Genomic DNA, 13,975 nt, shown 5'->3' on the forward strand with positions numbered 1-13,975 from the left:
CTTTTAAAACGTGACTGCCCAGCCAGACTGCTGGGATTTCTTCTAGATCAGAGGGCAAGCCACGCTGCCTTCCGTGGCTCGGAGGAGTCTGGTTGTGCAAGGTGACCAGCTGAATCCCTTCAGTCATGACCTCACTCCCCTTGTCCTTCTCTTAATTAAAAGTGGTTGGGAAAATTTCATAATCACAGCAGTTTACAGAAGGACAAGTTGACGTGGGATTGGGCTGAGCAAACTGTTGAAATGAACACAGGGTTGTTGGCGCGTTGTGGTTTAAACAGAAGGCACAGACATGAATTAGTCATGTGCCTGGACATGAGAGAAGGATGAAGAATCTATAAAAGAACAAGGCGGGCCATTCTAGTCATGACATGAGAAAAATGTACCACTCTAGAACCTTTTGGAATAACAGGGCGTAAGGAAATGTCGAATAGGTCCACACCAGTGGTCTATAACTGGTTAGAGTTGACACCACAAAAATTAGGGGAAGTGGTACCTTTAATTTTTTACGCTGAACTTACAAGGTAAGCGCTTTCAAAATCTGATTTAGGGCCTTCCCATTTGCTGCGATCCAGAATAAAGCTCTGATATTGACTAGGGTAACTACACGACTCTTCATTCCATACTTCGAGGGTATACACATGAGGGAGAAACAAAATAAGGAATTTCAAGATCAACTTCTTGTATGAAAACACACGACATCTGAAAGCTCTCTGTGCGCAGAAGGGGGAAGGAGGGAGCACCTGCCAACGGCTCCAGAGAACCAGAATTCCCGCCCATGGCAGGGGACAGGCCATCTTACCCAAGTAGTTATCATCCTCTGATTTCCCTGAGAAACTGTGCTGCCGCACGTCGATATTGGTAGCACCGGCTGGAATTCGGACCACAGTATTGTAACCTGAAAAGAATTTAGCCCAAACTCAGTATTCCACAGCACAAGTCACTTTCTCTAGGTATGGAATAAAAGGTGGGCCACCCAGGGGTGTAATACAATTCTCACTCTTGAGTGTCTTCTAGCCGGACAGCTAAAGTACCCTAACAAGACTGACTTTACACCTGACATGAATACTTTCACATACTACATGTGGTTAACAATTTTTAAACTTTGACTATTTCCCCTCTCACGGTTCTTAGCGACAGGTTCTTACCATAATGCACTGTGTTAAATGTTCCTGCCACTGTTTTGCACGAAGAATTATCACCACCACAAACTCCACATTTATCTCTCCGGGCTTTTGAGTTTAAAACGTGGTCGCATCCAGCTTGCTTTTAAGAAGAAACGTTTGAAATGAATGGTTAAGTATTATAAAATTATACAAATCATAAAACATTATGAAACGGCAGGGAGCATGTTTGTTCGAATGACGCATTCCAAAAATGACCAAGAACGTCCCTTTAAAGTTGCAACGGCTGAGAACTCAAATTGTATTTAGCCCCGGTGTGGAAAATGTGGTCCTTGGACCGGCAGCCATGGGCATCTCTGAGGCTGTTAGTAATATATTACCTTGGGCTCCACCCAGATCCACTGGGTGGAATTCTGACATGCTGGAAGACACTTAGGTGCTTCATCTACAGATTAAAGTTTGAGAAGTACAGGGGCACCTGGCTGGCTCAGTCGGTAGAGTACGTGACCCTTGACCTAAGGGTTGCAGGTACGAGCTCCACACTGGGTGGAGAGGTTAGTCAAAAATAAAACATTAAAAAAAAAAAAAATAAAGTTTGAGAAGTCTGTCTACAAATAAGTGGAATAAATAAATGAGAAAAACCGCTCAAGAATGAAGACATAGGAATGCTGGCGGGGGTGACTGTATCCAATTAAAGATCTGCTATCTCAGGGCGCCTGGGTGGCTCAGTCAGTTAAAGCAAGTGGCTTCGGCTCTGGTCATGATCTCACGGTTCGGGAGTTCGAGCCCCACGTGAGGCTCTGTGCTGACAGCTCAGACCCTGGAGCCTGCTTCAGATTCTGTGTCTCCCTCTCTCTCTGCCCCTCCTCTGCTCAGGTCTCTCTCTCTTTCAACACTAAACATTAAAAAAAAAAAAAAAAAGCCTCTGAGGAGAAGCTCAGTGTTTTACTACGAACGGACTGACAAGCAAACATGGACTGTGCAGTTCTGAGTTGGGAAATGGGTGAAGCTCTCAGGGGCTCGTTGCATCAGACCCGACTGACTAGAATCCCCATTTTCCTGGACCACACGCAAGGAACAAATAAATTATCTCAAAGCCTGGTGACGCTAAGAATGTTTTCTGATTGGTAAGAACAGTGAAATGGTATCAAGCCCTCTAGGAATCACTGCACTCGTGCTTCACGATCTTCCAGAAGTTTCTCCGTGGCCCATCCAAGAGTAACGAACAGGTAGGTCTCAGGTAGAAGCTATGGTGTTTGAAATCAGAATGAGAAATCTGATGGGAGGCCTGGCTGAAGCCTGATTCCTTACGACGTCTTTCTGGAACAGAGCTATCCAGTCTAGAAAACTCGCTGTGTGGGAAGCATTTGGTTTAACCTTAACCAAATGGTTAAGGGTTAGCCCTGAGGTTACAGTAAAGGAAGGTGTGTGTGTACAAATTATTGTAATAAATTTTCGCGGGGAGGTTTCGCGCAGATCCTCACAGAGGTTGAGAGTGCCGGAAAAATGCAGGACGCCGGTTCTCGAACTTCGGCATCACAATCAAGCGATGCCACTGCTGATGCTGCCCTGGGAAACACGCTCGGAAAACCACTTCCCTGGAGACAGCGCACAGATATTCGCCGCTGGTCTCTCGAGGAAGCCACAAATCACGGCTTAGCAGCAAGACAACACGGTGAAGGAAACTCGATGTGGGACTCACCCGGCAGAGGCCTTGGACACAGATATCGCTGGTGTCTTGGCCACAGGGCGTCCCATCTATCACTCTGTCTCGCAGCTGGTAGTAGGCCGTGTTACCTGCCACCCTGCAGAACAACTTGCAACGGTCCTTCATCAAAACTAGAGAGGAAACACACGACGCAATGTGAGTTTCGGACCTGCACCCCCGGGCCGGCCTGCCGACCAACCACGGCACCCCCCCCCCCACCCCGGTTGCACTTACTTCCACTGTACTTAGGGACCCAACGCACAGTGGGAAGCAGACCGTTGATGTTGAAATGCTTCCCGTCAAACTGAGCACACTGTTCATCTCGGAAGTCTCGCTTCTGCTTGAGACATGGCTCTGTGTTGCAGGACTTAAACTTCATCCTACGTCCTACACAGTACTTCCCACCATTTTTGGGCCTGGGGAAAGGGAAAGAACACACGCGCTGTATTGCCAGGGATTTCTCCCCACATCGCTCTCTCATCCGTGGTTTCCGGTCTCCCAGGGAAGCATGTCTAAAAGGGGCTGATGACAGAGGACAGGACTGAGGCTCTGAAATCTGCGTGTGCATTCTGCTTTCATTACCATGAAGTGTATGACCTTGGGCAAGTCACTTAACCTCCAGAAGCCCCAGCCCCTCCATCTATAAAAACGGGAAGGGGTTATTGAGTAAGGCAGTGCTGAAGATGAAACGTTAGAGCACGTAACTTCGAGTTTGAAATACAAAGCCTGGGATCTCTTGGACAATAATCTGTCCTCTCTCTCCTGAAAATGCAGTCCTTTGGTTTTAAAAATGTGGAAGGGAAAAGGCCCAGAGGAGTCACTGGAATGCTCCCTGTCTACTTTTTGTAACATGACAGACTCACAGGAGACCAGCCTAAAACCTGTGCTATTCTACTTACATTCATTCTCTCCCTCTCTCCCTCCTTCTCTCCACCCTCACAACCATTGTTTTTCTTTGTTTTGTCTTACAAGGGAGACGGAGTAAAAGGAACATCCCCATATTGTGACTAACTTAATAGGAAGAGCAGGAAGAGCAGACTGGTTTCATTAACTTTTGTGTGACGAGAGCACGGAGGGTGCCTTGCACAGCACCAGAGTGTAAATTTCATCTCGACATGCAACCCCGAATTAGATGAAATTCAAATGTACATGTATTTTCCAGATGTGACCCAATGACTAAATTATACAACGTTTCTCCTAGCAGTCCACAGCTTGCCAAGTTCATCATGGAAACGGGAAGATCAGAGAATCGTAGGAAGTTGGGCTCGCCCACCCAGGGCTGGAGCAGGTCGGATTTCACAGCTACTCTACGGACATCTCTGAAACGGAAAGAAAATTTTCCACTTTTCTTCTTTAAAATGAATCTTTCAGGGCAATTTGGACCATACAAAGGGGTTTTTGTTTTGTTTTGTTAAGCTGGGACCTGGGTGAAAGGGAAAGACATCCGTGCCCATTTATACAACAAGAGCCGGTCCAACAGAACAGGTAAGGCTCTGGAGCTAGAGCTGGGTTCCAGTCCCGACCCTACCCTCGGTGCATGACTTTAGATGAAGTTCTGAAGTTCTCAGCCCCGGAGTATCAGTTGCCCCCTTGTCTAAAATGAGCACAAATAGTAGATGCTGAAAACGTTAGCTACTGTGCTAATATGTCAGCACCCCCAACCTAATCTGATCCAACTGTGCACTTTGAGTACCGAATCTGCGCTAAGACATGGTGTGCAGCGTGAAGGCAGGACTCAGTGCTCCTGCAGAGCACCAAGCGTCAGGAAGGGCCACCCGCCATGATACTGTCGCAACGTGCTCCCTAGATCAAACATGCGGAGACTAAGGGAGGAGCATGGGCTTTGCAGCCACACACTGGACACCTTTGTGGGCGCTACCTGGCCTCTCTGAGCTCCATCCTGCATGTAGAACAGAGGTGATATTGTACACCTGCCATGAAAAGCTCAGAATCTGGGAAGCTTAGTAAGGAGGCGGATAAATATTCAGTTATTTATCACAAAGAAAACTGTATCTAGGGATACAACATGGCACCTAATCCAACAATAACTGTGTCTCATTGTTTCTCCATGAAACACAATTAAGCCCATATGCTTTCTAGCTCCACTGTGCACTTGACTCCCTAAAATACACTCCTATCTTGCCCAAGGGTAAGGCAGAGGCAGTATTTTTATATCGAGCAACACGAAGTTCAGAGAAGTCAAGTACTTTGTCATGATCACACAGATAAAAAAAGAGAAGAGATAGGACTAGAATTCTAAATTCCCTGGGTTCTTCTCTGTGCTCTTTCTGCTACATTATCCGGGAACTATGGTCAAGACTTTTTTTTTTTCCTTCCTTTTTTGGTGCCATTTAGAGATAGAGCCTTGGCTTCCTGAATTCCCAGCTCTTCTCTAAGTATCAAGACGCCCTAGTCCCATGCACACAATATCACAGATGATACATGAGTAACAGATCAGGCCCATATACCTGTTCAGGTGAAACGCATTTTAAATGTGCTACATGTAAGACCTCTTGCAATTTTTCCTCAGATTGAAATGATCTTTGCGGAATCTTCTTAAAAGGCCCACTAACTATGCAGGATTAATCGTTTATTTATCGCCTCACAGTAGCTCATTTTTCTTTTTGAAATCAAATTTTCAAAAGTTGGTTCTTTTCTTTTGGCTCTCTTATACAACAAGTCTTAATGCACCCCAGAAACGGCCCACATGTAGCAGTTTTTTGGGCTGTGAATAATAAATACTTACAGGTAGTTTCCCTTCAGAGGAAAGGGACGTTTGCTTTTGACTACTATCGAGTGGCAAACAGCATTCACTGACTTACTTTTATAAATGACATTTTGAAAAAACAACACACAGAAAACCCTCCATGGGAGAGGCAGTGTTGCTGAGGGTCATAGGTGGGGACTGTGCAAACAGAGGGTTTGAATCCCAGGCCTGCCTCTTAATAATGGTGCAGTCTTGGGCAAGTTGCTTAATCTTTTGAAGGATCAGTTTCCCTATCTGTAAAAGGGAGATGATCCTAGTATCTACTTCATCAGGGTAAGCGAGGGTCAGCTGGGTTAATACATTCAAAGCACTTGAACAAGGCCTGCCACACTGTAAATGTTTAGCTATTACAAGAGCCTGCCAACCACAGCCTGTGGACCAAATCCTGTCCACTTCCTGTCCTTCCCTGGCTATGAGATAAGAATGGCTTTTCTATTTTAAAAAATTAAGGAAAAGGGTGCTTAGGTGGCTCAGTCGGTTAAGGTTCTGACTTCGGCTCAGGTCGTGATCTCACCGTTTGTGGGTTTGAGCCCCACACCAGGCTCTGTGCTGACAGCTCGGAGCCTGGAGCCTGTTTTGGATTCTGGGTCTTCCTGTCCCTGCCCCTCCCCTGCTCTCTCTCTCTCTCTCTCTCTCTCTCTCTCTCTCTCTCAAAAATAAACATGAAAAAATTTGATTAAATGAATAAAAAATAAAAATTTAAGAAAATATAAAACATATTTTGAGACACATAAGAGTTAGATGAAATTCAAAGAGTAATATCCATAAATAAGGTTTAATTGGCATGCAGCCACACTCAACCCTTCACATGTCGCAGGTGTCTGTCTCTCACTGTATCAGCAAGGTTGAATAGCTGGGTCACAGACGCTCTGATCCTCAAGTCTGAAACACTGACTGAGTGCTCTGTGGCAAACACGTTCCTTTACGGTAAAGGTCTGCCCACCCATGAGCCACTCTTGCGTGCAAGGCACCATGCCACTTTCTGTGACCGTGTCCAGCCGTGCTGTGAGGCAGGTAGTGGCAGCCTTGCTCCTGAAGGCTTGTTTGAAATTGTTTCAGAAGTGTTAGGTAACCTGGCAAGGTGACATGTCCATCAGGTGAGACCTGCTGGTCGACGGACCAACGCAGGTCTCCCAGATTCAAAGCTCATGATCTGGTGTCTTTCCTCGGCTTCCTCTCTTGAGACAGGCCTCTTTCCGTATCAAGACTCATTCTGTGATTCTGCCATTTTTTATGTAAAGACAGATTATATTTTATCAACAAACTTAAATTTGCTCTCTCAGAACATGTGCCTTTTCTCTTATCCCAGAGTACCTCTGCCTGATTTGCAATGCCTGCGTAACAGGGAAGGCTGTAGCCAACCTAACTTACCTTTCGGCATGGAAAAAATTCATGCTGTAATTTAATAATTTCGCTGGATGGGAGTATTTTTTTTTCCATGTAGACAAATAATAAAAATTAGAGGAAATGCAGCTTTAAAAAATAGTATTAACCACGGGGCGCCTGGGTGGCTCGGTCGGTTGAGCCTCCGACTTCAGCTCAGGTCATGAGCTCACGGTTTGTGGGTTCGAGCCCCACGTCGGGCTCTGTGCTGACAGCTGAAGCTCAGAGCCTGGAGCCTGCTTCGGATTCTGTGTCTCCCCTTCTCTCTCTGCCCCTCCCCCAATCATGCTCTGTCTCTCTCTGTCTCTCAAAAATAAGTAAAAATGTTAAAAAAATTAATTAATTAAAAAAAATAATATTAACCACATTTTCCTGCTATTAAGATCCTTTAAAACATTGCAGGTCAAATACAGATGGAAAGGACTTAATGAAACTGCTAGGTTAATTACTATGATAGTAACTATATTCAGCACAGCTGAGCTGAATCTTTCAGGCACATAGTACACAACCATGCCTATTCATATACAAAGAAAATTCATGATACTGCATGGCCAAAGCTATGAAGGAATTTTTGCAAAGATCACCACGCGTGCGTTCACCCTCCAGGAAAGCTAAATTTTGGTCGGCAAATGGGGTTGAACAGAAATCTCAGCTTCTGTGAACACTTAAAATGAATTGCAGCAGGCAGATTAGGGTTAGCACGGGGAAGGAATTTCTAACGATTCGACAGGCAGCCCCAGAAGGTAGTGTGTTTCCTATGCTGGGAGGGTTTGGGGAAGAGGTCTAATGGACAACTGCAGTGGACGCTGAAAGGCTATTCAGGGATTAGATGGGATGGGCCGGAGAACTATACTTGCAATCATTAATGATCCTTCCGAATAGAGCAGTCTAAAGGCCTGGATATCTTTATGCATTCATTAGTTAATAGCTTTCCCACAGCAAGTAATTCTTGAATTTTGAAATACGCTCACCCAACTCAGTGCCTGAAGAAAAAAAAAAAAAAACGTTGCTGCAACTCTTTCCAGCCAAATGAGTGATTCGTTTCCTTAGATGAAATAGACATCTATTACCTTGCTCGTATGCCAGATTTCATAAGCAGTTACTATGGTGAAAGCCTAAATGGGAAAATATCTAGTTCACAATCTTTTCCTCACACCTATGAGTTTCTTAGTTTTTAATTTAACTTACCTCCTAACTTAAAAGCAAAACAGAAGCACCAGAAGAGGGAAGGGAAGCACCAGTTCTTTCCCAAAGAACTGGGACAATTTTTTTTGATGGACTGTAAAAACTGTATACATTATTTTTTCTAGCTACTAGGAAGCTCAGAGTCAATTCAGAGCACGAAATAACAAGTGTAGGGCCCAATGGCCTGATAAATGCGACTTCTAGTTCCAACGGTGGCCTTGTTTTGGTACCCTAAGTTATGCTTTTGGCAGTTACGATTTTAGGTTTTACTGTATTACATGTTTCTTACAGCTATGATTGGGTGATCATGTAGTTAATTGTTCAATTCAGGACACTTAGAGAATGTAAAGGGTAGCTATGAATAACTTCTCCTGGACAACAGACGTAAACTGGGACTGTGTTTACAAATCAGAACATAAGCTCTTATCTACAGGGCATGGGTCAAAGATGGGATTAAAAAATAAATAAAACATTTAAAGACAAAATATTAGGGCCCTATTCTCATGATGGCAAATCAGCAGGACCGCCTACCAGTTGAGACCAAACACCTTTCGACCAAAATCAGAAAGCATCTGGTTTCTACAGCTTGTTCACGAGTATGCCGTTATCCCATGTGTAGGACAAGGCTATTTCTCTTTTGTAACTTTTACGCTTTCAAGGGAAACAACCCTAAAAATACAGCGCAAAGTATGGATGTTAAATACATTCTTGAATCGCATGAATACTGTGAAAAAAAAAATAAAAACAACTCAGGGTCTTAATAGAGACATACCTTGGACTAAAAATGGGGCTCTCCATTATATTCAAAGGGCTCCTCAACCCGGGAAGAGGCAGGTTGCCAGCTCCAGGGGCACCACTTCCCTCAAACGCCTTGAGAGTCAGCAGCAACTACTACTGATTCCTGCATAATGAACCATCTGCTCTGTGAGTTTCTCTGAACGAGCTTTCAAACTGAGATTTGGATCTGATTTTCCCTGTTCTGTGTCCCTTTCTCTCGTCAAACTGACTTCCTCAAAGTTTTCGGAGGCAGACTCCTTCCTCAATTCACAGGGACATCCCAAAGTGCAAATAACTTGGAAGCGCTTTCATGAAATGGTGTCAGGGCTGACAGTCAACTGGGGGGATTGTATTCTTTTAAAACCTCCCATAGCAAACAGCAAGGACAAGGACCTCTAATTGAAGTCTTTAATGATCAGCCCCTAACTTGTGAATGCACGGATCTTTGCTTCACTTGGAGGCTCGAGATCCTTTCCTGCTGAGATCTTTACGCTGGGTGATTTTCTTTGTCTGGCTCGTTCCAATTATGAAGTGATTTATCTCTCTCCACTTTCTACATTACCTCTAGAATTGCTCGAAGACTTAAAAAAAAAAAAAAAAAAAAAAGACCAAACACTTCTTTTCAACGACGTATTCTTGAGTCACCATTTCAAAAATGCCTACTGTTGGCAACAGTCATATCCTCACGACAATAACAGCTCACTAAGATGGTAATAATGTGGCTCCACGTAGCTACTGCATAGTTCTTAATTTTTTTAAAAAAATGTGTCATATTTGCTATTAGCTTCAAATGCTTTATTCTAAAGCTTCAATAATACCAACAGCTAAGATTTGTAATTGACTTGAAAGAAGCAAGTAGTGGAACACTGTATATAACACGATCCTTATTTTATATCTACAGAATGCTTATTTCATATAATACATATTACATGACAAATCTTTGTTAAAAGTCCAAAGTGATGCACGTCAAATCATTTTTCCCCGGTGATTTCTTGCGGGGAGTAGGTGGGAGGGAGGAATGATGATGACAGATTTTTTTTATTTCATATCGTTCTGTGTCTGAATTTTTTGAAAGCATGTACTAGGTTTAAGCTATTACTTAAATAACTAACAGAAACTATAGACTCTATTGATCATCTACTGTTTACTCTTTATACCCATAGCTACAGACTACAGTCTGTGTCTTAGAGCTCTATAGTTGTCTTTACAGAGGCTAACATCACATGGACATGAAATAAAGGTTGGACTGTGGACAAAAATAAAGGGAAACAAATGGATTGTCATTTGTGATTTGCACGAATGAGTATTTATTAGGCCACGGCTGGCAACAGTGGCCTAAAGGTACGTTCTTTACTGGTGAACACAATTCAGATTTTCCTTTTTTTAAAAAAATTTTTTTAATGTTTATTTATTTTGAGGGAGAGAGAGAGAGAGAGACAGAGCATGAGCAGGGAAGGGGCAGAGAGGGACAGAGGGAGACACAGAATCGGAAGCAGGCTCCAGACTCCGAGCCGTCAGCACGGAGCCCGACGCGGGGCTCGAACTCACAGACTGCGAGATCATGACCTGAGCCGAAGCTGGATGCTCAACCGACTGAGCCACCCAGGCGCCCCGATTCAGATTTTTCTTATGAAAAAACTGGAAGCTTTGCCAACACGAGGCCCCTTTCCTACCTGTGAACAACCAGCTAAGTCTGAGGAGCACCTGTACGTGGTTTCTACCACCTTCTTATACAACCCTATCATACCATCCCAGTATACACATACATTAATATACTCATCGTGCTACGCTACCCTAATATATGGCACCCACGTCACTGTTGTACCTGTGTGCTTCTGTCTACAATTCAGTTGGCTACCCCAACACAGTCTGTGAAAAAGAAATGAATACTACCGGATGAAATCACTTTACCTAATCCCAAGACAGCTGCTTCTTAAATATGGTTATCGGTGCATACATCTAAAAACTATTACTAGTCTACGAAGACTTCTTGGCCCCCTAGCCTATACAGGTTTGATGGCAATAACGTGATGTATTAGCTTCTAGTTGATGCATCTTGGAGTCACACAAAATTTGATGTCATTCCTTATCATCAAAATCTGATTTTTTAAAATCTACTTATAAATACGCACGCCTCCGGGGCTAGATGCCAGGGGAAAAAAAAATCAACTTCATTTGAACATGTGCTACAAGGCTAGGCTGGTCACATAAGGAGAATTATCCTGAAAGGCAGGATACTCCCAGGCTGTATACTGTCTAGTTGTAGGATGGGCCTTAGGTGTCTTCCCCATAAAACAACTAACTTGATTCTAAAAGTAATTCCTCACTTGAGGTTCTCAGTCCCTTAGAGTCTGCTATCACGATGGGGCTCCTTGTGCCCTGTCCAACATCTCAGTAGCTAACAGGAAAGGGTACAAGTTACCTACAATCTAGATGGAAATGTCCAGTTTCTTCATTTCCTCAGGAAAACCTGTTTCCCTTCATTGGCCAGCTATACCAAGCTCTGGAGGCAGGGAGATATGCCTGACTGTCAAACTGTTAAACAGACCAACCAACACAAAAAGCATCTACTGGGGTAGACCGAAGTCTTAATGGAGGATGGTGGGAGAAACTAATGCTACAGAAGACGGTGCCCGGGAATAAACTGATTGGATACCACCAGTCTAAGCAGCCCTAGAAAGGCACTTACTCTCTACCAGGGAAAGAGTTTTCCATCTGCTTCCAGCCGAACGATTCCCTTCCAGAGGGCTCCCATCGGGCCATCCCAATAATGACAGCAAGGAGTTCTAGGACTTACTCTGGTCTGTTGCACTCACGAATGGCAGTTTTGATGCCCCCTCCACACGTTCTTGAGCAGGTTCCAAAGTGACTCCAACTTCCCCAGGATCCATCAGTCACAGGGACCTCCATTTCTTTGGGAACACAAAATCCAAACTTGCAGTGCTGTGTTTAATAAGGGGAACAGTGAGGGAGAGCTCGGTGCTGGAGACGTGATAGGACCCACTGTCCTTTTGATTATATGGCATACTTTATCCCCCCCCCCCCCACCTCTCCCGCCACATGCTAGTTTGAAATGCTGCCATTTCATCATCTACGTGAGTAATGAAAACTGTAGGGATTTTAATCTCGTCCTTATTGATTTTAGGCCATGTCTTCATTTACCACTTGCTTGAATAAAACTAACCAATGAGTGGTTGGTTCCAGGCTCTCAGGGTAACTCCAGTGGCCAGGCTCAAAGTGCTCAATTAGTCTATTTGGAAAAGTGAGGAGAGGAAGCGGGCAGACTGGCTGCAGACAGGGCCAAAGTGAGTTACTGGATTTGCAGAGCAAATGTCCATTAAGAAGGCTCAAAGATGCTGTGAGCCTGGTAAAATATGTTTTATTGCTCCCTGCAGATTCGAAAAGCCAATTTTAATTAAGTGGCAGAGAAAAAAAAAAGCACGTTAGAGGATTCCTATAAACTCCCTCCACCAAAGCACACAGGATGAGACTAGAGCAAAATGGACATATTCCAGAGAGCCCTAAACTTTATTGCTTTTTTTGTTACTAATGGTTTCAGATTCTCCAGCCTGCAGCAGGAAGAAGGCCATGATGCTTAAAACAAAACCAAACAGAATAAAACTCCTCAGCAGGACAAGGGATTCGAGAAGCCCATTTCAACCCTCTGCCATTGTTGGGGTGTGAGGCCCTGACACAAAGCGAGGTCACGGAGCAGCGGACAAAGCGCTGGCTGCAGTGGCGGCAGGAGGGTGATGCCCCGCAGCTTGCTCAGATCTCTGAAGTGAAGCTGGTGGTGGCTGGCTGCCGTGATTTATCTGCAGGGAGGGCAGAGGCAGAGGCAGAGGCCCGCCGAGGCCGGGGCCGGGGGTGGGGTGGGGTGGGGGGGGGGGAGCGTGCTGGGAAAATGGACGACAAATAAGATGCAGGGGAAGGTCCCAGACTGAACGGGGCGGCCACACAGAAGGCTCAGCCAACAATGACTCAAAGGGTACACTTAGGCTTCCTCTACTTCGCAGCGCCTTCTCCCTCGTAATTATTCTGTTAGGGCATCTTAGGATGGCTCCCTTTCCCTGGGCTGTGTGGCAGAGGCTTAAAACGTTGCGCAGAGAACTCTGGGCAACCCTGGACCTGAGAAAGGCGGGCGGAGGAAGAGGGACAACGGCACTTCCCGAAATCATTTTGGATCTGTCTCCACAAGGCTCTTGAACGTTTATTGCAACGTACACACATACGAATAAAGGAGAGAGGTAGTAGCTTGGTCTAGAGCACCACCATCCAATGAGAATGTACCAGAAGCCACACACTTAAGAAAAGGTTTTTAATATCTAGAAGCCACCTTAAAGCAAGTAAAAAGAAAACTGAATTTTAATATGTTTTTACTTAGCTCCAAGTATCTGAATAGTATTACTTCTGTGTGCGACCAATGCACAATTTGGTTTTTTGCACTCTTTTTCTCATACTCGGTCTTCAACACCTGCTGTATGTTTTCTCTTAAGCACATCTCAGGTTAGGACTGACATGTGAAGGCCTCATTAGCCATGTGCGGCTACTGGCTGCCATGCCAGACGGTGCAGGTCTTAGAAAGACAAAGCTTGGAAGGCCAATGGTCTGGTGGTGAGCGGGGGCTCTGCCACAAACTCACCCTGCGACCCTAGGTGAGTCCCTGACTCTGTTTCCACAGCTGAAAACGGACACCAACCTGCAAAGTTGTCGTGAGTATAACACTAGAGACAGTGTATCTAAAGCACCCAGTACACAGCTGTGTAAGTCAGGGGACCTGACTAAATAAAGTTAGTAAGATAATGACAAACATTTATACAACTCTTAACTGTGACACATATGCTGCCTTCCCGATGGCGAGAAAATGGAAATAATTTTTGACATTAAATAGAGAAAAAAAAATTGTAAAAAGGCAAGATTAATGACATAGTTAAGTGAGGCCGAGACCCCAAGCTGCCTACCCAATATCCATTCTCTCCTATATCCTTGGTAAAAGAATCTGTATTTCCGCAGATTCTTGCACAGATCAGAGAA

General features: G+C 44.6%; 1 protein-coding gene across 3 annotated transcripts in view; it reads right to left on the minus strand.

Annotated features, from left to right (window-relative positions):
• ADAMTS9 (ADAM metallopeptidase with thrombospondin type 1 motif 9) overlaps nt 1-13,975 on the minus strand; it is a 162,229-nt gene that overhangs the window by 105,763 nt on the left and 42,491 nt on the right. For all 3 annotated transcript variants that reach the window (XM_043587867.1, XM_043587868.1, XM_043587869.1), the window contains 5 exons: nt 11,739-11,884; nt 3,064-3,245; nt 2,824-2,960; nt 1,146-1,263; nt 800-895 (listed from right to left, as the gene is read on the minus strand). In XM_043587867.1, coding sequence (XP_043443802.1) covers nt 800-895; nt 1,146-1,263; nt 2,824-2,960; nt 3,064-3,245; nt 11,739-11,884 — 679 coding nt within the window. The remainder of the gene's footprint in view (nt 1-799; nt 896-1,145; nt 1,264-2,823; nt 2,961-3,063; nt 3,246-11,738; nt 11,885-13,975) is intronic.

The sequence above is a fragment of the Prionailurus bengalensis genome, chromosome A2 (genome assembly GCF_016509475.1).
Source record: "Prionailurus bengalensis isolate Pbe53 chromosome A2, Fcat_Pben_1.1_paternal_pri, whole genome shotgun sequence".
NCBI lineage: Eukaryota > Metazoa > Chordata > Mammalia > Carnivora > Felidae > Prionailurus > Prionailurus bengalensis.